Source organism: Oncorhynchus keta, chromosome 34 (genome assembly GCF_023373465.1).
Source record: "Oncorhynchus keta strain PuntledgeMale-10-30-2019 chromosome 34, Oket_V2, whole genome shotgun sequence".
NCBI classification, from domain to species: domain Eukaryota; kingdom Metazoa; phylum Chordata; class Actinopteri; order Salmoniformes; family Salmonidae; genus Oncorhynchus; species Oncorhynchus keta.
In genome coordinates this window covers 7,589,373-7,611,025 of record NC_068454.1, presented here as the reverse complement: position 1 = coordinate 7,611,025, position 21,653 = coordinate 7,589,373, and the positions used below count along the sequence as shown (strand labels likewise).

At 42.1% G+C, this 21,653-nt stretch overlaps 3 protein-coding genes and 1 long non-coding RNA gene across 20 annotated transcripts in view; 1 reads left to right on the top strand and 3 right to left on the bottom strand.

Annotated features, from left to right (window-relative positions):
- Nucleotides 1-757: 757 nt before the first annotated feature.
- Nucleotides 758-8,529, bottom strand: si:ch211-140m22.7 (uncharacterized protein LOC570370 homolog). Of its 6 annotated transcripts, none has more exons than XM_052492851.1 (7): nt 8,287-8,529; nt 7,914-7,991; nt 5,811-5,904; nt 3,678-4,442; nt 1,530-1,593; nt 1,304-1,428; nt 758-1,181 (listed from the first exon to the last, which is right to left on the bottom strand). In XM_052492851.1, exons 2-7 carry the CDS (start codon nt 7,968-7,970, stop codon nt 1,150-1,152), a joined length of 1,137 nt encoding a protein of 378 aa, XP_052348811.1. In that variant the 5' UTR covers nt 7,971-7,991; nt 8,287-8,529; the 3' UTR covers nt 758-1,149. The 6 variants fall into 6 exon arrangements, with proteins under 6 accessions (XP_052348811.1, XP_052348810.1, XP_052348809.1 ...); XM_052492850.1 differs by having other exon boundaries at nt 7,914-7,980; XM_052492849.1 differs by having other exon boundaries at nt 7,914-8,033; nt 8,287-8,528.
- A 2,668-nt stretch (nt 8,530-11,197) lies between these two features.
- wdr4 (WD repeat domain 4) lies at nt 11,198-18,404 on the top strand. Its single transcript, XM_035749289.2, has 11 exons — nt 11,198-11,357; nt 11,905-11,973; nt 12,226-12,366; nt 12,491-12,647; nt 12,956-13,068; nt 13,188-13,248; nt 13,527-13,631; nt 17,048-17,112; nt 17,235-17,421; nt 17,572-17,641; nt 18,008-18,404. The coding sequence occupies exons 1-11, from the start codon at nt 11,275-11,277 to the stop codon at nt 18,220-18,222; spliced, it is 1,266 nt and encodes a 421-aa protein (XP_035605182.1). The 5' UTR covers nt 11,198-11,274; the 3' UTR covers nt 18,223-18,404.
- Nucleotides 15,103-16,603, bottom strand: LOC127914968 (uncharacterized). 3 transcript variants are annotated; one of them, XR_008089621.1, is made up of 3 exons: nt 15,532-16,603; nt 15,400-15,495; nt 15,103-15,363 (listed from the first exon to the last, which is right to left on the bottom strand). It is a non-coding gene; the product is annotated as an uncharacterized LOC127914968 (long non-coding RNA). The 3 variants fall into 3 exon arrangements; XR_008089623.1 differs by having other exon boundaries at nt 15,103-15,387; nt 15,460-15,495; XR_008089622.1 differs by having other exon boundaries at nt 15,103-15,339; nt 15,460-15,495.
- Nucleotides 18,405-19,052: 648 nt separating the features above from the next.
- The window catches only part of LOC118366572 (high affinity cGMP-specific 3',5'-cyclic phosphodiesterase 9A-like), a 66,702-nt gene continuing 64,101 nt past the window's right edge, over nt 19,053-21,653 (bottom strand). For 9 of the 10 annotated variants that reach the window (XM_052492836.1, XM_052492838.1, XM_052492837.1 and 6 more), the window contains 5 exons: nt 21,538-21,642; nt 20,506-20,634; nt 20,324-20,419; nt 20,157-20,215; nt 19,797-20,066 (listed from right to left, as the gene is read on the bottom strand). In XM_052492836.1, coding sequence (XP_052348796.1) covers nt 20,195-20,215; nt 20,324-20,419; nt 20,506-20,634; nt 21,538-21,642 — 351 coding nt within the window. In that variant the 3' untranslated portion in view covers nt 19,797-20,066; nt 20,157-20,194. Of the gene's footprint in view, nt 19,604-19,796; nt 20,067-20,156; nt 20,216-20,323; nt 20,420-20,505; nt 20,635-21,537; nt 21,643-21,653 lie in introns of those variants that run through there. The other variant, XR_008089617.1, reaches the window with a different exon arrangement.

Below are 21,653 nucleotides of genomic sequence, written 5' to 3'. Positions count from 1 at the left end.
GATGCTTGGACCTTTTTTTAAATATATTTTCAGTGGTATTGTTAAGAAACACTCCCTCATATAGAAAATGAAAAACCGGTTCAGCAGTGATCTGGCAGAGTTACTCCACCTCAAGAATTCCATTTGGCGAAAGACTCGGCCCACGCATCCTCGGGCTGACTGGCTATCGCTCAGGGAAATGAGAAATAAGTGCACTCAGGCTATCCGGAAGGCCAAAGTTAGTTACTTTAAGGAGCAGGTCTCTCTCGGTGGGTCTAACCCCAAGAAGTTCTGGAAAACAGTTAAAGACCTGGAGGATAAACCCTCCTCCTCACAAATTGTGTGGGCAGAACTGAAAAGGCGTGCACGAGTAAGGAGGCCTAGAAACCAGACTGTTACACCAGCTTTGTCAGGAGGAATGGGTCAAAATTCAACCAACTTATTGTGGGAAGGCTACCCGACACGTTTTAAGGCAATGCTACCAATTACTAATTGAGTGTGTGAACGTCTGAGCCACTGGGAATGTGATGAAAGAAACAAAAGCTGAAATAACTCACTTTTCACATTTCAGATTTCACATTCTTAAAATAAAAGTGGTGGTCCTAACTGACCAAAGACAGGGAATTTTGTGCTAGGATTAAATGACAGAAATTGTGAAAAACTGAGTATGTATTTGGCTAAGGTGTATGTGTAAACTTCTGACTTCAACTGTATGTGAACACAATTTTTCTGTAACTGCGGTTTCAAGGCAAATCTGCATTCAGTAACTAATGTGCAGTTATATAATACAAACATGGGTAGTCTTTTTACTTTAGCATTGTATGCGATTTACAATGATGACATTGATCAACTTGGAATGAAAGACTGCAACAAAAGTAGAATATGGATCAGAGTTTATCCCCCCCCCCATCCAACATTCATGGATCATCCTATGCAAATGCATATATATTTCACAGCTCAAAGCTCAGCCGACACTTGACCTCTAACATGTGCATCTAATACAGACTAAGTCAGAGAATTTATATTTATACAGAAATAGAAACTCCTCTACCCCCCCACATAGAAAATTAAAAGGATTTTAGCATCAACTTGATACAGTTATCTTTAGACTTCCAATATTCATAGAACAAATGGACAGGAAAAAGCTGTAGAAAAGTGAACTGGTGAGGTTTACTTGGGGGCCACTTCCTCCAGCTTGGGCTCTGGACAGAGACAGAGAAAAATGGTGTGCAACGAGAATATTAATGCATTATATTCTTGGTCCTAGAAGAACCTAATAAAGCATTTCAAAAAGGCTCATGGCCACCTTTACAAAACTACTAACCTGTGAACTTGAACTCTGGGAAAGCTGTGATGTCTCCACCACCATAAAGCCGCTGGAGTTTAGTCAGCTCCTCTGCCAAGTTCTTCTCATATGCAGGGCCTGCATCTACCAAACCGCCACTGGCCCTGAGAGAAGAAAATATGGTTGAAATGTCCGCTTGATGACAAAGGGGGATGATTGTGAGCGAGACAAAAAAAAGCTAGCCAAAAACAGCTGTGTAACTTACACGCTCTTTGAGGAGTACTCGCGGATCGAATCCAGGAAGAGCTTCTGGATTGGGTCCAGTTGAACTGAGTCCAATGAAGGAAAAACACAATTATTTTATATTCATTTAAAGCAATTCCCCCTTTTAGTGTGGGTACCAGTCTGTTCATCTGACATTCCACTCCTGTCATGTAAAAAAAAAAAAAAGAGACTGGCCTTTCACCAACAGAATGTTCAATATGCAGCCAGATTTTCAGCACAGTTCCTGATTGGTAGTCTGAAACCAAATTGATATTTCCCATAATAAAGTTATGTAGCATGGAGTGCGCGCAAATTTGGCGCAACATAGAATTACACATTTTAAGTGTGTAGATGGGCCTTTGTAATGAAATAAATAATGATACAGAAATGATTAGCCTACAAGATTCAATCGAGCTACGTTTGCTTCCGTTGCGTCCCATTAATGAGAGGAAAGAAACAAAACTTGCACCTGACGTCATGAAGTTAAATCGTTTTCCTATAAGTCTAATTTGCATAAACATTGTGATTGGATGATAGCTGTGAGGGTTATCGAATCAAGATCAAATCCCATCATCTCCTCGAGCTCTTTAATGACAGTATTCACATTTGAAGATAGTGAAATGCTAGCCAGCGTAGCCTAGTGGTTAGAGCGTTGGACTAGTAACCGGAAGGTTAAGTTCATACCCCCGAACTGACAAGGTACAAATCTGTCGTTCTGCCCTTGAACAGGCAGTTAACCCACTGTTCCCAGGCCGTCATTGAAAATAAGAATGTGTTCTTAACTGACTTGCCTGGTTAAATAAAGGTAAAATTAAATTAAAATTAAAATGACAGGAGTGGAATGAAACAGCTGAACGGAGACGGCAAGCCGGGCCACGCCCCTTTTGGCTTGAACCACATGACAAAACTCATCACTTCCAATACCCTCATGCACAAAAATAGCACTGAGAAATGGTAGACTGACTGGCATCAACAGGGGTAAGAGAGGAAAGATTAAGTTAGAAAGGTCAGGTAACAGGTTATAAGTTGCTGTGGTGGGGGAATGCTATGCGTCACATCTGTGTAGTTCATAGCATTACTTGGCAGACACAGGGTTCTGTATTTGAGATGTCCAATTCAAACTCCCTGCGTATAACCAACTCGTGTACATTTAACAGTAAAATGTAGCAACTTCTTTCCCCACTCGTGTTTGATTCCACACCCAGCAACCAAAGTGCAAACTCTTGCGCATTGACTAACAAGGGGAAGGAAAGTTGACATTTCCAAAGTCATATGTTACACAGCGCCAAACAAATACAAAAGTGAGGGGATCAATTACAGATTACTGATAACATGCGACTCAGGGAAAACAAAGTGTGAGAGAGAAGCTGAGAGAGGAGGGAAGAGTAGGAAACATAGACCCCATTGCACGTTATCACTCAGTAGCTGCCCAGAGACAGACGAGTCAAAACGCTGGTTAATATGACCTTAACATTACCTTTGACAGTATACAGTAACTTTAGCATTAACCGTACCAAAATATAATGTAACAAAACAATAGTTGAAATTATAAAAACAAAAAAAAGTTAAAAATTCAGGGCGTTGAGGATCATGTTTATTTTAACAATATTCAGTGAAGGGAACAGAGAAGGTTATGAAATAAGAACAGATGATCGAGTGACGGAAAGAAAAACAGAGATTTCGAGAAACAAACTAGCAGCAGAAAGAGTGCAGGTAAGAACGAGTGAATGCTGGAAAAACATGGCAAAATAAAAATATTAAATCAAGCAGATCGGCGCAGACCGTCACAGCTGAACCAGAGAGTAAATGATGAAGCCGTGCTGAAGAACGCAGAGGAGACATTCATCGGGTGTCGGATGGGCAAAGCTGCATGGTTACAAGTTAATGCATAGAATCCCAGAAGGAACGGGTTTGGGGGAAAAGATGTGTGGCTTGGGTCTACAACAATGCAGAAATGTGGTAGTTTGAGGGATAAATAGCTAATAGTGTGGTAATTTAGCCCACTGGAAAAGACAAACCAAAGCAAGAACGAAAAGCGCTTCTGTAATATTGGGTATCTTTAAAGATATCCTTAGAGTTGTAGCATCACATGAAAATATGACTGTTGGTAAACAGTAGGATCCACAGAGAGGAGAGAAGGGGGGTATACCCTCAGGAGCCTCAATCCGTTCTGCCTCAGCCGGGGGCTCTGCAATCAGCTCCTCTAGTGCAGATTCAACTTGGGCCGCTTCAGCTACAACCTCTGCCACAGCTTCAATGAGGGCTTCAGCCGCAGCTTCAATGGGGGCAGCTACAGTCACAACCTCTGCTACAACTTCCACGAGGGCTTCAGCCGCACCTTCAATTGTGGCAGATTCAACCAAAACTTCTGCTATGGCTTCAACTGGGGCAGCTTCAACTGGGGCAGCTTCAACTGGGGCAGCTTCAACTGGGGCAGCTTCAACTGGGGCAGCTTCAACTGGGGCAGCTTCAACTGGGGCAGCTTCAACTGGGGCAGCTTCAGCAACCGCTTCTGCAGGGGCAGCAGCTTCTGGGACGGCTTCAACAGGAGTGTCGGCCGCTGACGAAGCTTCAAAGATGGGAGCCGCTTCGGCTGCAACAGGAGCGGCTTCAGCTACTGATGCAGCGGCTTCAACAACGGGGGTGGCTTTGGCTACAAGAGCGGCGGGTTCAACAATGGCTTCAGTTGCGGGGGCGACTGTGTCGACGACGGGGGTTGCTTCAACTGCAGCGGGAGCTGGAACAGCTTCAGCCGCGGCAACAATTGGCTCTGCGGCAGCGGCTTCAACAGGCTTTGGGGCGGTGACAAGTTCTGCTGCAGCAGCTGGTGTCATTTCTTTCTTTGGAAACTCCACATATTTTCTGTGTGGTACAAGCTTCTCTAAATCAAAATATGTTTTGCCCTGGGACTTTTCTAGGTCGGAGGAGGAGGGGGGGGAAACAAACAAGATTTAATCATTTCTATTCATACTCTAATTAGCCTAAAAGGAATTTAAACCAACATGCCCCCACTTTGCATTAAATGTGGACAAAACTTACCCAGAGCAACATGGCTACACCCAGACATTATTCAAGAATATCCCTTTGCAAGACACATATGGTGCCTGGACTAAAAAGGGCACAAAGTGCCACATTTCAAGAAGGGGCACAAACAATTTAAATGTACTATTAATTGAGGAACATAATAAAAACATGACATTTTAATCAAACTATAGTTTCATAATTAAGCGCGCATGTGCCAACTTTCATTGCCAATTCATGTTAAAGAGTACAAGAAAAATTCCACTTATAAGAGGATACTATTGTTGGAAAAATATCTGATTATATTAGTGAAAGCTGTGGGGAAAAAATGATTTAAATCATTATATTTTGATACCTGGGGAAGGAAAACAAACTTAATTTGCATTTTTCATCATCACTTTGTATAGAAAACAAAATGGTGGAACTAACTGAGACATTTACTCAAACTGTGGTCCAAGCAGCCTGCAAAAACTAAATCCTGCTAGAAGATTCAGAATTGTAGATTCCTCAGCCTTTTGGGTACAAAGACAGGCCTCCAGGAGGCTTGAACTTCCCTTCAGCATGTCTTACCTGTAATCTGACTTTTGTTAGCTTTTTAAAAAAAATAATAAAAGATAATCTTCAGTTCTTCTCCAAAACATCTTCTTAACTTCTGCACGCAAGACTACTGTATACAATATCTTCAACATCTGAAAGGCTTTTAAAATGTATTCTCGAGGACTATCAGTGCAGTGATCTCAATCGGCAGTGCAGTGATCTCAATCGGCAGTGCAGTGATCTCGATCGGCAGTGCAGTGATCTCGATTGGTTATGGGAAATGTTTCACAAAAAAAAGTCTCCGTACAAATAGAAATCTTCTGGGAAAAATTAGGTGTTCATATCTCTAGTGAAGGTCTTTAATGAGATGAGCCACATTGGGGAATTTTATCAGTCTGGTCATCAATGGGTCTCTCTTCCTCCTTGATCAATTGATGAATAAAAAACTGGACCCTATAGCATTACAGCTAAATCAAATGTGTGGATAGTCCACAGCGAACTCTCTCTCTCAGTTTGTCATTGTGCGCCAACTACTTTAAGTCCCTTTTGAGAAATATACAAGAAAATGGTCAGTATAATTTGGATATGATGAGTAATTTTATTGATTTAATGATACTTGTAGCACCCTCACTATGTTCAAGAATTGACATCTGCTAAAGTATCATAAACTACAAATAATTGTATGAGGTATTTTTGGTCAAATTAAATGCGGATCCAAACTTACTTCCTGAGCTGCTCTTCTTGGGCTTCTTGGGACCACCAGCTTTTGTGCATAGGGCAGCAGCTGCAGGAGCGCTCCACCTCTCCACCTGCACGCACTGATCAAAGTACACACCAATTAGTGACAATATAACTGCAACTAGGGCTGTAAAAAAAAAATGAAATACTGAATTGCATGATTTTCTGTTGTTAATTGCGATTATTGCAATTTCAGAATTTGATCCAATTTGGCCTAAATAAAATATTTGTTCATGTAAAAAGCAATGGAGTTGCAGGCTTATTACTATGCTTTGATTTTAATGGCCAGAAACACAAAATAATCTGTATCATAAAAAAGAAAATGCTCCCAATGTTTAAACGCACACCAGTAGGGATCATATCTTTCACCTGGATTCAGTCGGTCATGGAAAGAGCAAGTGTTCCTAATGTTTTGTGCACTCAGCGTATTATATTTGAGCTTGAAGTGACAAAACCTAAGTGGCGACTTTGTGCAAATTCATGCCAATGACGCTTCTTTTCCTAAGAAATTATGTGTAAATTCTTGAGCATTTACGTTTCATTTTAAATGGTACCACCCACCAGCATGGCATTGTTTATTAATCAGTAACACCTGCAAAGTTCACAAGCCACAACTGAGCTACATAATAGATCATCTTTGGCTACAGCAAATGTATAAATATATATTTTTTTATTTATTTGACCTTTATTTAATTTAACTGGGCAAGTCAGTTAAGAACAAATTCTTATTTACAATGATAGCCTACACTGGCCAAACCCGGACGACGCTGGGCCAATTGTGCGCCGCCCTATGGGACTCCCAATCACGGCCGGATGTGATACAGCCTGGATTCTAACCAGGGACTGCAGTGATGTCTCTTGCACCGACGTAGACCGGTGCGCCACTCGGGAGCAAAATAATTGAAGATCAGAATTGACAAAAATATTTCAATGGTAAACTGCCTGACTACTTAACGGGCTGGGTCTCCTATAGACACCAATGCAATAGCAGCTGTCCGCGCTACAGACAGCTTATCAGTCCACTATTACAAGACTAGTAAAGCCCCAGTGCACTACTGTTGTGAGAGAAAATAATTAAATCTCGTTTCGTAACATAAATAAGAAAATGACATTCCGATTTTTCAGGCGGTGCTTCTTCCCGCAGCTATGCCCAAGGACGTAGAAATCTGTATCAAACTGATACAGTAAGCCACTTTCTTATTTGAAGGATTCATTCTCGCTGATAAATTAAAAAGCAATATTTTCAAAAGCCGTATCACAAGCGATGATTATTGACATTTCTAAACATTAAAACACAGCATTAGGATAGTAGTTGACATGAGCCAGTCGTGGGTGAAGCTAATGGCTGAAAACTGTAGAGAGAGATGGACGACTATGTCACCTACAGTTGGAGAGCTAGGTAGGTGGCAGTCATCAACTTAAATAAAATAGCAGTGGTGGAAAAAGTACCCAATTGTCATACTTGAGTAAAAGTATAGATAGTTACTGAAGTAAAAGTGAGCGTGACTCAGTAAATGTCTCGTTTTAAAAATGTACGCCAGAACATAGGATTACCACGTGTTCTCTTGATAAGCGGTGCATTTCACACTTTTCCTGTTCTGCTAAGCATTCTAAATGTAATGAGTACTTTGGGTTGTCAGGGTTAAATTTATGGAGTAAAAAGTACAATATTTCCTTTAGGAACGTAGTGAAGTAAAAGTTGTCAAAAATATAAATAGTAAAGTACAGATACCCCCAAAAACTACTTTAAGTAATACTTTAAAGTATTTTCACACCACTAAAATATTTGCTATGAACACTTTGCTAATTCAAAATAATGATCATAAATCTTCTATTCGAACGGCTCAAATGATGCACTTGATATGAAAGTAGCTACAGCAGAGAACGTTGACCATGTTATCAATCAATGTTATCCATTAGCTAACGCACTGTAGCCATGTCGCTGAAATACTAACAAGCTCACGATTCATGTTTTGTCTTTGCACAAATGAAAAATGACGTTGCAATTAGTTAAAGGGGTCTCTTCGAAAACTACAGCATGTTAGAACTTCAAATAATGTGATTAGCTATGTGCATGACATTTCATTACCTTGGTAGAACCAAGTCGCACTATCCTCAGCAATGAAGCCGCCATCTTTGCGCTCATAAAATCCTTCCTGCGGAAACACTGCTTAATTAATGATCTTTGTCCCAGTCTGCCTGAGTGCGTCTGAAAAGTAATACACATATATATTACATCACTTTAGAACAGAACACATGTGATCAATGTTAGGAAAGTATTGGATAGTTAATTTTGCGACACAACTAGTAACAAATATCAAACGTGTGCGTTGAAGCAGTCAGTACAATCATTACACGTCTGCAATATGGAACATGATAGTAACAGTTGATGCGCAGAGTTACGAATGTGAACTCCCAGGGTCAAGATGACATTGCCATTAGTTCAGTGAACGTTTTACCACCTTTTGTCAATCAAGTTCAATGGCTCCAATAGTCAGGAAGAATCCACAAATGTTCGACCGATGGTGAATATTTTCTATATTTCTATATCTATCTATTTCTATATCTATGAAGTTAGAATTAAAATAGTTCTAGACTTATTGGTAGATATCTCTATGGGCAAATCTTGAAGCTCCTGTCAGATAGTCACAGCTTCAGAGCGGTTTATGTAACAGATTCTCAACAGTGACAGTACACGCCTCCTCCTCTAGTCTGGGACTCATCAGTGCAGTGAAAGTACGCATGGCATCGATAACAGTTATGGAACAGTTTGTCTTGAACCTTCAACAAAATCTGAACATTCGTAATGCACAGTTGTTGGACGATATATATAAAATAAAGTCGTTTTGTTTTCATACTGCTTCTGTATTTATGTTCAGCTGCATAACACATCAAACTTGACATCAGTTATGTAAATGTGTATTCAGGCATTCGTTTTCTCCCTTACGTCTTGATGAGTTGACCCATTAAAATAAAATAAAAAATCGCCTAAAACGAAACACCCAAATCTAATTGCCTGTAGCTCAGGACCTGAAGCAAGTATATGCATATTCTTGAAACCATTTGAAAGGAAACACGTTGAAGTTTCTGGAAATGTGAAATTAATGTAGGATAATGCAACACATTAGATATGGTAGAATATTATACAAAGAAAAAAAGTTTTTTTTTCTTTTTCCCATCATCTTTGAAACGCAAGAGAAAGGCCATAACTCTCTCTTTCTAAAATGATCAGCCGAAATTGTTGCAACCCCTATTACTAGCCTGTTCAACCTCAGGGGGAGACACTCTAGACCCAAACTGCTACAGACCTATATCTATCCTACCCTGCCTTTCTAAGGTCTTCGAAAGCCAAGTTAACAAACAGATCACCGACCATTTCGAATACCTTCTTCGCCTTTGCAATCTGGTTTCCGAGCTGGTCATGGGTGCACCTCAGCCACGTCTCTCTCTGCCACAGGGTTCAATTCTCGGGCCAACTCTCTTCTCTGTATACATCAATGATGTTGCTCTTGCTGCTGGTGAATCTCTGATCCACCTCTACGCAGACGACACCATTCTGTATACTTCTGGCCCTTCTTTGGACACTGTGTTAACTAACCTCCAGACGAGCTTCAATGCCATACAACTCTCCTTCCGTGGCCTCCAACTGCTCTTAAATGCAAGTAAAACTAAATGCATGCTCTTCAACCGATCGCTGCCAACACCTGCCTGCCCGCCCAGCATCACTACTCTGGACGGTTCTGACTTAGAATATGTGGACAACTACAAATACCTGGGTGTCTGGTTGGACTGTGGACTCTCCTTCCAGACTCACATTGGGCATCTCCAATCCAAGATTAAATCTAGAATCTGCTTCCTATTTCACAACAGGGCATCCTTCGCTCATGCTGCCAAACATACCCTCGTAGAACTGACTGTCCTGCCGATCCTTGGCTTTGGCGTTGTCATTTACAAGATGGCCTCCAACACTCTACTCAGCAAACTAGATGTAGTCTATCAAAGTGCCACCGTTTTGTCACTCACCACTGCCACCTGTATGCTGTATGCCACCCTAGCAGCACCCACCCTTGGCACGCGCTCCAGCAGGTACTGTATATATCACTGGTCACCTCCAATGCCAATTCCTCTTTTGGCCGCCTTTCCCTCCAGTTCTCTGCTGCCAATGACTGGAACGAATTTCAAAAATCACTGAAGCTGGAGACGTATATCTCCCTCACTAGCTTTAAGCACCAGCTGTCAGAGCAGCTCACAGATCACTGCACCTGTACATCGCCCATCTGTAAATAGCCCTTCCAACTTCCTCATCCTCATATTGTTTTTTTTTTGTTGCTCCTTTGCACCCCAGTATCTCTACTTGCACATTCATCTTCTGCACATCTATCACTCCAGTGTTTAAATGGCTACATTGGTGTTGAACCACAAATGGTGCATCATGCAAAATCAGGCAAGGCTAGTTACCACACACAAAGTCAAAATGGGTTATGTATTAAAAAAAAATTAGGATAATAAAATGTGATATTCACTCTTAAATTAAGGTATACTGCTAGCAGTGTCGTTAGGGTTATGTTTAAAATCACATTTTAAGAAGATAAATTGTTGAAATAGGTGGAATTTTTACTTTGTGGCTGTGGTGACTAGTGACGACCAAGCCAAAGGAAGGACTGTCCCAGAGAGGAAGACGCAACTGACCCAAAATGAAGGAACGCTTTGACTATGTACAGACTCAGTGAGCACAGCCTTGCTCTTGAGAAAGGCCGCCATAGGCAGACCTGACTCTCAAGAGAAGACCGGCTATCTGCACACTGCCCACAAAATGAGGTAGAAAAAAAGCTGCACTTCCTAACCTCCTGCCAAATGTATGACCATATTAGAGACACATATTTTCCTCAGATTACACAGATCCACAAAGAATTCGAAAACAAATCCAATTTTGATAAACTCCCATATCTACTGGGTAAAATACCACAGTATGAAATCACAGCAGCAAGATTGGTGACCTGTGGCCACAAGAAAAGGCCAACCAGTGAAGAACAAAAAAACTTTAAAAATACAATCCATATTTATGTTGATTTATTTTCCCTTTTTAACTATTTGCACACAATATTAAATTTTGCACATATATGACATTTGAAATGTATTTTCTTTTGGAACTTTTGTGAGTGTAATGTTTACTGTACATTTTTTGTTTATTTCACTTCACTTGCTTTGGCAATGTTAACATATGTTTCCCATACCAATAAAGCCCTTAAATTGAATTGAATTGTATCCAGCAATCCAAAGGAAGGATAGACGCGAGGTGGACAGCCCGCCGTGCCGCTTTGTGGACGACTCTCATCAGTGTATCGATCATCTTTTAATGTACGTTTTGTTCTTTGGTGACGTAAAAGAGGTGCGACAAATACTTCCGCACTTCTGTGCGTCCCACGTGAACGGTATTTGTAGAAGTAGCCATGGCATCTCTCGGTGCCTGTGGAGAATGGCTTGTTTCAACCTATGAAAAAAAGCTCATTGCTATACACACTAAAAAGAACAGGTTTGTACGAACAGATGTGCCTAATATTATATTGTTTGTACAATAATGCGTCGTATAAGCTAAGCTAGTAGGCTAGTAGCGATGAGAAATAAATAAGATAACTAACGTTAGCTCCGTATCATCCCAGCTAACGTTATTAGCTAAGTTAGTCCATTCATAGACGGTAACTGTATACACTGAAAGTACAACATATTTTCCATCACAGAATGACCAGGTGAACGCTATGACCCCCTTTTTACGTCACTTGTTAAATCAACTTTAATCAGTGATGATGAAGTGGAGGAGACCAGTTAAGGCATGAGACAATTGAGACATGGTGTGTGTGTGCCAAGACAAAATATTGAACTGCCTTTGAACGGGGTAATGGTTGTAGGTGCCAGGCGCACAGGCTGCAACTCCAATATTAGGAAGGTGTTCGTAATGTTCTGCACTCAGTACAAAACAGGCTACTTTAGTACATTCTTGGGCTAGCCAGCTATGTGTATTATATCACAAGTCTACATTTAAATCATCAATGATTAAATGCTCCTTTCTCTTTTTGTACCAGAGAACCATTTGTGTTTGACTGCAGCGCAGCAGAACAGAAGCCAAAGGACCCAGAGGCCGACAACAAAAGGTAAACAACATTAGCTAGCTATGTCTTTTCAGCCAACTGACCTCTCAGGAATGTATAATGTGTGTTGCCAACCCCTTGCAGTGCACCCATTATTGCTGAGTTATCGTCAGACTTGCTCGACCTAGATATGTGACTGAACCACGTGTCACTTGTTTGATTTGAAATGTGTGTGTGTCACCGTGTGGTAAGAAGCAACTGTTTTCAAGGGATACGATTTCACCAGAAATGTACTGCTCCCTTTCATCCTGGTAGTGATGGATCAGAAGAGACAGGAAGTGACAAGATCCTGGCGTTCGCCGTTTCCTCCTCTGCGAAGCTGGTCGCGCTGACAGATGACACCAAACGCCTGGTTCTGTTCCGCTGTGAACCCTCATGGCAGGTCATCAGTACAAGGTATCTATAGGACAAGCAGATAAAAGCAAATATCCGACTTACTGAAATCAGAAGAAAAAAAATCTGAATGTGTCGATTGTCGCTCTCTTTGAGATGTTGAGTGAGACCGTTGTATTATTTTCAGGTGGGTTGTGCGGAGGTGCACGTCTCTTGTGTTCAACGAAGCTGAGGATGAGGTGTGGGCAGCAGACAAGTCAGGTGACGTCTACTCCTTCTCTGTGGTGGAGCCCCAGAAGACGGGAGAGTTGAAGCTGGGACATCTATCCATGCTTCTATCAATGGTAAAGAGGATTAATTCATTCACATGATACTTTCTTATTAAACGGTAGGTTATTAAAGGGTAGCTTATTAAAGGGTAGGTTATTTTTCATAGTTGAATGTTTTTAAAGGGCATTTTCAGAAGATGGGATAGCCCTTACTTAGTCCCGTCTTACATCTCAGATTTGGCAGAGTTTGATGGGGTTCGACGCCTTCAATGGTTGTACATTTTTCACAATAGTAATATGCCGATCAATGGCTCGCTTCAAGTGAACAACTCCTGGTGAACTGCCAGTCAGTTTGGGATATCTCCCCCACTCTTCTCCTCTAGACCCTGACCCCCAACGACAAGTATGTCGTCACAGCTGACCGCGATGAGAAGATCAGGGTCAGCCACTTGAGGTCACCACACAACATCCAGGCATTCTGCCTGGGACACTTGGAGTGAGTACAGCTGGCTTACCTAGCAATGAATGGCAACAGAATTTATACATTAATTAATGTTTAACCAGTCAGTTACCACTCCAATTTCCTGATATTTCAAGTTTTTTTTTTCTCCATAGATTTGTCAGTTCTCTTTTGGCCCCACCAGGACACCCACAGTGGCTCCTCTCTGGATCAGGGGTGAGAGATCTAGACATCTTACAATTCTGCTGAATTGAGTAATATTACATAACGCTGGGTGATCTTTCAGATAGAGGTGTCACTTGTACCGGTTCAGATTAAGCTCTACTACTGTACAAATTGTTTTTAAATGGAGACTAGTGTGTCTGACTGTGCTGGTGTGTGTTGACAGGATGGGACCATGAAGCTGTGGGAGTATGAGTCAGGTCGCCCAAATTGTTTTTAAATGGAGACTAATGGAGACTAGTGTGTCTGACTGTGCTGGTGTGTGTTGACAGGATGGGACCATGAAGCTGTGGGAGTATGAGTCAGGTCGGAGGCTCCAGAGCTGGGACCTGAAGCAGCTGAGGGACATGCCGAACTCAGACACAGAAAAGGAAAAGGTGACCACTTTACTTCTCACAGTAACCCTATCAGTCCTGAGATCTCAACTAGTCAGTGACTAATCAAATCAATTTTATTTATATAGCCCTTCGTACATCAGCTGATATCTCAAAGTGCTGTACAGAAACCCAGCCTAAAACCCCAAACAGCAAGCAATGCAGGTGTAGAAGCACGGTGGCTAGGAAAAACTCCCTAGAAAGGCCAAAACCTAGGAAGAAACCTAGAGAGGAACCAGGCTATATGAAAACTGTTTTGAGTTTGTGACAGCGACTATGTGAGCTTATTACAGTGTTAAAGACAGTATGTCCTGGGATTTCCTATGATCTTCTACGCAGAAGAAACCCCTTACCTTCTAACACCTGTTCGGGAGAGTCTCTGCTTTTCATAGATTAGGGGGTGGATGAAATTTCACTTATGTTATAAAATATATTTGTCTTGGGAAAATATTAATTGTCATGTTCTGAATCGTTCACTGGGGGGGGGGTTCTTTCTCTAACCTTCAGTATCAGTAACATTATATTCAAACAGTGATTTTGTAACCTAATACATTAGATAATAATACACTGATCTCTGGTTACAGAGCAGTGCGCTTTCTCGCAGCGACATTTGAGGACATTACATGTTGTGGTCGTCTGCAGAGTTGTTTCCGCGGGTGGCAAAAAGCCAAATCAACACAAAGCTTGCGGTCCGTACTGAGCTCTGTTGACATTTCATAGAGACGCTTGTTTTTGTGAGAAATATTTGTACAACAACAGTACATTCACATTAATATGAAAAGCCTATATTAAAATATTACATCTCAAAATCGATATCTATCTTGTTTAATGTCATCTGGATTCAATGCTGAGTCTGTCAGTCAGCCTTAATTCTCACACAACAATCCAGCCTAGCTGGCACGATGCTATTTTCCAGATTCATTGTTTTCTCTGGTCTCCATTTATTTTTTTGGTCGGGGGATCCTACAAGGGTAGAAACTCCAATAACATTTGAATTGATTATGATAGAGACATGAGGTTTGGACAATTGCTTTTCTTATAAGAGTTATCTACACAATTAACATTTTACCCATTGGTCAAAATATCAGTTTTTGATTGGACAACCTGCATACTGTAGATGGCTATTAATACTTTATCTCAAACCGTTTGGACTCTATAGACATTTAACCCCCCGGGCCCCTTCAGGATCCGCTCTTGTCTTACTGAGTTGTAGCTCACACAGACTAATGGTTGGTGTCAATGGATCAAGAATATATGGACTTATCCAATAGTAGATTTGGCTTTTTGCCACCCGCGGAAACAACTCTGCAGACGACCCCAAGAAGTCTGTAGTTCAAACACAATGTTTGAAAGGGGTCTGAAGTCTGAAATGCGCCGGCGTGGGACTGTAGCAGTTAACCAAGCCACTGATACATGGAGTCATTCCTCTTCTGGGTGTGCATTTAGCAACAACTATCAAACATTGTCATTCATACTGTTACAAATCAAAATGCCATTGCAAACTCTTTGCAAAAAAAGGAACTGAGACCAGAAGTTTCAAGTGGTTATTACCAAGAAGCTGAGTGCACATTTTTTAGAAAGCTCACAAGTCTTATACTCTCCCCTCCCTCTTCACCTCCCTCTTCGCCTCCCTCTTCGCCTCCCTCTTCGCCTCCCTCTTCGCCTCCCTCTTCGCCTCCCTCTTCACCTCCCTCTTCACCTCCCTCTTCACCTCCCTCTTCACCTCCCTCTTCACCTGCCTCTTCACCTCCCTCTTCACCTCCCTCTTCACCTCCCTCTTCACCTCCCTCTTCACCTCCCTCTTCCCCTGCCTCTTCACCTCCCTCTTCACCTGCCTCTTCACCTGCCTCTTCACCTGCCTCTTCACCTGCCTCTTCACCTGCCTCTTCACATGCCTCTTCACATGCCTCTTCCCTCCTTCTTTACCTCCCTCTTCACCTCCCTCTTTTACCTCCTTCTTTACCTCCCTCTTCACCTCCCTCTTCACCTGCCTCTTCACCTGCCTCTTCACCTGCCTCTTCACCTGCCTCTTCACCTGCCTCTTCACCTGCCTCTTCCCTCCTTCTTCACCTCCCTCTTTACCTCCCCGGCTATACATGTTATGACCCCAATGAGTTTCCCTCCTTTCCCCTGTGGAATGTCCATGCTCCTCTCTTGTTTACCTAGATGTCAGAATCTCAACCTGTCCATCTTCAGGTCCTGACCCTGCTCTCTGATCCCAGGCAATTTCCTCTTATCTGATTTAGGTCAACCTTTTCTAAAATTAGCATACACACAGTTTCATGACCTAAACTCTATTATTATTCACAGTAATCATTCACTAAACAGGATACAAACAAAACTACAGTTTCACTTGAAACATGTTACATTTGAATAGAATCCATCGATATGTATACTGAGTAGCTCTCCTTGTCGTCACTCATGCGAAGCTTCAATCCATAGAGCTGACTGTTTATAGGTCACACGGGGCACATTGGCAACTCAAACTGCTTTGAAAAACCTAATGAAAGCCTATAGCTGACATAACCAAACAATATCTTTGTTTACATAATCAAATAGTTTAATTGAGACTTAAGTAAACAATTCCCAGAATCTAATAGGCCATATTCTGCAACAGGTTACCTCTTATTTAGCCTGGATTTATTTAGTAGGCGATTTAGATACCAGTCGTACAGGTTTAAACTTTCTATTGCCTGTATATGGTCTAAATGAACAAAAACCTACATTTTAATGTCATAATGAACTGTTAATAAACCTCATCTTAAACAAATACCTACTTTCACTTTTGTCTATGCAGCTGCCTGGTTGTTGTCCTCGTCTACAATGATGCCAAAATCCTTCCAAACCGGGGATTTTACTCAGGCAACACCTGTTTCCATGCTGGTGTAATTTCACCATCATAACCTTTCATTTTTTAAATTTCTCTTTTTACATGAGTCATTTTTAAGTGAGCTATGGGGTCAGGGAAATGAACATGGCAACATATTGTTGCCTGTTGAAGGGAATATATGCTCTGCATGCTGAAACATTTAGGAATGTTCAGCACCACACACAGGCCTACTAATGGAAAGTTCCCTGCTCTACTCTCTCGTGGCGTGGCTGGTAGCCTGGCTATGTCTGCCTCACCTCTAACGTAGCCTAATGGGATTCGCAACATAATTCAACACAACAAGGATTCCTGGATTTGTAAAAAAAGAAAAAAAGAAAAATGATATTAATTGAAAACGTTTACAACCCAAAATATAATTGTTCTGAACCGCCAATGTTTTCATTCCACCTGCCAGTGAATTATTCTTTTTAATGTAAAATTTTTTAGGGTCAACTGTTGGTATTTGACCTGATGCAAGACCATAGTGGGTCGTCAATCCCCCCTCAGTTATGTTTGTAACATCATCGTAATTTGTGCCTTTTGTTCCCAGAGGTCTGCAGTCAGCAGGATCGCTGGTTCCCCTGGTGGACATCATGTGGCGGTGCAGTGTGAGAGGTCGGGTGCATATATCAGGAGTTGACAGTGTACTGTGCACATATATAAATGACCCTAGCTATGTAGATCAGTGGAGTGTGTGTGTGTAACCTGTGACAAAATATTTGTCCTGTGTTTTCCAGAGTTCCCTCGGTGCAGTTGTTTGGGATGGAGCAAGGGACAGAGGAGCGACTGATGCCCTCCAGCAGGTTGACCCTACCTCACTGTCCTCTGGATTTGACCTTTGACCCCCAGGGTCGGCTCTGGGTCCTGCTGGATAGCCGAGAGACGCCGTTCCACGTGTACACACACACGCAAGACAGCTGGCAGGTACTGCTGTTCGTTGACAACACCGTAGTACCCTCCAAGCTCATCTCACACAACAGTATACTGTTCTTTATTTAGTAAACAAACACACCAGGGTTTGTGTTTTAGCCCTTATGTTGCCACTGGGGTGTTTTGTTCGCTCTCTCTCTGCAGTGCGACAGTGAAAGCCCAGAGATTAAAAGAGTGACGGAGGCCCTTCAGCCGCATTGGGAGGCACTTCAGGGTGAGTCATCACACATGAGGCACAACACTGTGCCCTCACATTACCCATCATCCTTCTCACTCAGTAAAGAGCAGTTCTAACCTGGGATGTTTATGCACTTGGCTTCATGTCTGCCTCCATGTTCCCCTGAGCAAAGTAGTTCTTAATGCCAAGTAGTCAAGACTACCAGGAGACTTTACATGTAGTTTTTTTTACTGTTATTTAGTGGATGCTCAGAGATACCTGCAACATGAACTTGGATCAAGGCTTAGAACAAAGGGGTTTGATTTGACATTCTAATAGTAATCCACCACCTGAATGAACTGTGCTACAATTTCTTTCTCTGTCTCTGACCCCGCTCCTCCCTCCTGTTTCTCCTCACGACAGTCTCAGCGGGGTTAGAGAGCCGGTTCCAACACCTGTACAAGGGCAACTTTGACAACATGGCGTCCTACAGAGAGAAGAAACAGCAGAGGCTCCAACAGCAGAATGAACAAGGAGGCAAAAAGAGAGGACCGGGGAAGGGACAGCAGTCCAACGGAGCCAGTAAAAAAGCCAAGAAAGGCAACCAGCCTGGGCCAGTGACCAAAGCCTCGAGCTGAAACGGATAGGACAGACAGATTCTATATTTTGGTTTAAAAAGGCTTCTTTCAGAGTTCTATCTTTGTTTGGAGACGGATAGACTTAACCGTTTTGAGTTGTGTAAATTTATGATTTGTGATTTACCGAGAATTAGCCATTTCTTCTTCTTTATTTTTAAATAAAAAAATGATGACTGACCGTTTGATGCTTAGAAGTGTCTCTCTTGTGCTCCACTAAATGTATAGTCCTCTCCAATTGAACAAGAGCCAAGCACTGTGTAGTGTCGTACCCTGACCACTGGGGATTATCTTGGTAAAAGAGAAACGCTTACTAACAAGTCCTTCCACTGTCAGAAAGTGCATATGACCCAATTCAGGATCGGGGGCGTTTGATTACATTTCCTACTTCACTTCAAGAAATACTTCCTTGAAGATTAACTTTCATATGCCTTAATTACCAATTTATACAGAGTCTGCATACGAATAAAACGTTTAAATTATGAGCCTAATTTAGCCGAGGAAGCACTGAGCTATTTAATGAGAAAGGCAGGACCCGTGATTGGCTGAGATGTCTCCAAAGTAGGATAACAAGTTTTTTGATCAAATTTGAGGTAAAAATGTCCCCTTGCATTAAACGGCTTAAGGTGTTTCAACAACATCCTATTGTTTTGTAAAGTTCACCACCACACTGACAGCTCTTCAAACCTTCAGAAGTAAACCGGGATGACTACTTGTCGCTCACCATCCATTCAGTCTGGCTTAATCACATGAACCATAACGTCTCCACAGGTAAGACTACTCAGTAAGCACTGCTGGGTAGAATTTATATACTGAACAATAACGTAAATGCAACCATTTGAATGATTTTACTGCATGACAGGTTATACAAGGAAATCAGTCAATTGAAATAAATGTGTTAAACCTTAATCTATGGATTTCACACACCTAGGCAGGGGGGTGGAGCCATGGGTGGAGCCTGGGGAAGGCATAGGACCACCCACTCAGAATACTTTGGTTTTCACATGCCTAGGCAGGGGGGTGGAGCCATGGGTGGAGCCTGGGGAAGGCATAGGACCACCCACTCAGAATACTTTGGTTTTCACATGCCTAGGCAGGGGGGTGGAGCCACGGGTGGGCCTGGGGAAGGCATAGGCCCACCCACTCAGAATACTTTGGTTTTCACATGCCTAGGCAGGGGGGTGGAGCCACGGGTGGGCCTGGGGAAGGCATAGGACCACCCACTCAGAATACTTTGGTTTTCACAAAAGGGCTTTATTACAAATAGAAATGTTCATCAGCTGTCCGGGTGGTTGGTCTCAGACGATCCCGCAGGTGAAGAAGCCGGATGTGGAGGTCCTGGGCTGGCGTGGTTACATGTGGTTGAGGCCGGTTCAACGTACTCCTTATGGTAGAGAAATGAACATTATTCTCTGGCAATAGCTTTGATGGACATTCCTGCAGTCATTATCTTGGTAAAAGAGAAACGCTTACGAGCAGGGATGTGCAAATAAGCTTTTTTGTGTGGAACATTTCACATGTTGCGTTTCTATTTTTGTTTAATATAAATAGTTTGAAACGCAAACAGTCCACATAAATGGTTATATTTAAAATAAACATTTATTTTTGTAGGAAACAAAGGCAACAAAAAAATCTGTACATCCTGGAAAAAAAAAAAACCCATTTAAAAACAAAAAAGGCAAGACACAGAATCAAAATATCGTTCACTGAAGTAGTCCGTGCTGTTCAAGTCGACATTTCCTGATATAAGCTTTGGATTGTCCATCCAGCCAGTCAGACAGGCTTGGTCGGATTCCCCTCTTCCTCAGAATGCCATACTGACTCGTCTCCACCATAGGACTTTTGAGCTGAAATAGAGGAACATACATTAACATTTAAACACCACACCCATATAGTTTATAGAAGACCTTCAATCCAGCCAGTCAAAAAACACCTACCTTCGAGCTCTCATTTCTTCTTCCCCATAGTCAGGTTCTCACTTTTTTTTTTTCTCCACCTGAAGGAGAGAGACATTCGCAGCACTGTTCCAGTCACTGCTACACATAAGATCATGCTGACGTGTCCTTAAAGAAAACAATCAAACACACACATAAATATATCGGACCTCATTCATGGCATCGTCAATCTGCTTGAGCTCCTCGTATCTGTCTCGTGACTCTCTCAGAGGCTGGATCATCACTTCGTCAATCTGAGGGAACAGCTGAGAGAGAGACAAGAGGCCGGTTTTTATCGTCATCGTCACAGGTCGTATTCTCATTTTTACAGTCCCATCCATCCGTCGCTCACCTTCATTACAGTCTCAAACATGGGGATAAGGACGAACTTGATGAATCCGATCTGGGCGGTGGGTTTGGTGACCTTTTCTCTGTCCATGAAGGGGGCTACAGGCAGACTCTCTGCCTTCTCCCTGTCACTCTGATGAAAGAATGGAGAAGAGAGAAAAAGTCAATTGCAATCGTTCATTTTTAATACAAAACGGCACATACATGGGGTCCGGAAGTATTGGATCCCTTGACAACGATGATTAAAACATATTTAAAAATCAGCAGGTTTTCATCAGAGATCTCTGTACTTTGCTCCGCTCATCTTTCCCTCAATCCCGACTAGTCTCCCAGTCCCTGCCACCACCATGCTTCACCGTGGGGATGGTGCCAGGTGTCCTCCAGACGTGATGCTTGGTATTCAGGCCAAAGAGTTCAATCTTGGTTTCATCAGACTAGAGAATTTTGTTTCTCATGGTCTGAGAATCCTTTAGGGTCTTTTTGGCAACTCCAAGCAGCTGTCATGTGCCTTTCACTGAGGAGTGGCTTCCGTTTGGCCATTCTACCATAAAAGCCTGATTAGTGGAGAGCTTTTCCTTTGACCTCCTGGCTTGGTTTTTGCTCTGACATGCACTGTCAACTGTGGGACCTTATATAGACAGGTGTGTGCCTTTCCAAATAATGTCCAATCAATTTAATTTACCACAGGTTGTAGAAACATCTCAAGGATGATCAATGGAAACAGGATGCACCTGAGATAAATTTAGAGTCTCATAAGCAAAGGGTCTGAATACTTATGTAAATAAAGATTTAAAAAAAAACTTTTATACATTTGCAAACATTTCTAAAAAAACTATTTTCAATTTGTCTTTATGGGGGTATTGTGTGTAGATTGAGGATTTTATTTGATACATTTTAGAATAAGGCTGTATCGTAACAAAATGTGGAAAAGTCAAGGGGTCTGAATACTTTCCGAAGGCACTGTATATGGGGCTTTACACTGTAGGCTATGTACTGTATAAAAACGCATATACAGCATATATGGGGCTTTACGTACCTGCATGAAGTATTCCTCCAGCAGACAGTCGACCCAGGGCTCAGCCACCTCCATGGGCCGCACCTCGTTAGAGATGTCACAGCACTTAATTAGCACCATCTTCAGCTAGGGGTCAA

Excerpts from the sequence above, each read along its gene's own strand:
- si:ch211-140m22.7 (XM_052492846.1), bottom strand. The coding sequence starts at position 8,051 with ATGTGTATTACTTTTCAGACGCACTCAGGCAGACTGGGACAAAGATCA. Across the intron at positions 4,443-5,810 it reads CAAGAAGAGCAGCTCAGGAA|AAAAGTCCCAGGGCAAAACA; the intron begins GTAAGTTTGGAT and ends CCTCCGACCTAG. Across the intron at positions 1,429-1,529 it reads GAGTACTCCTCAAAGAGCGT|GGCCAGTGGCGGTTTGGTAG; the intron begins GTAAGTTACACA and ends TTCTTCTCTCAG.
- wdr4 (XM_035749289.2), top strand. The coding sequence starts at position 11,275 with ATGGCATCTCTCGGTGCCTGTGGAGAATGGCTTGTTTCAACCTATGAA. Across the intron at positions 13,249-13,526 it reads GGCTCCTCTCTGGATCAGGG|GATGGGACCATGAAGCTGTG; the intron begins GTGAGAGATCTA and ends GTGTGTTGACAG. Across the intron at positions 13,632-17,047 it reads CAGACACAGAAAAGGAAAAG|AGGTCTGCAGTCAGCAGGAT; the intron begins GTGACCACTTTA and ends TTTTGTTCCCAG.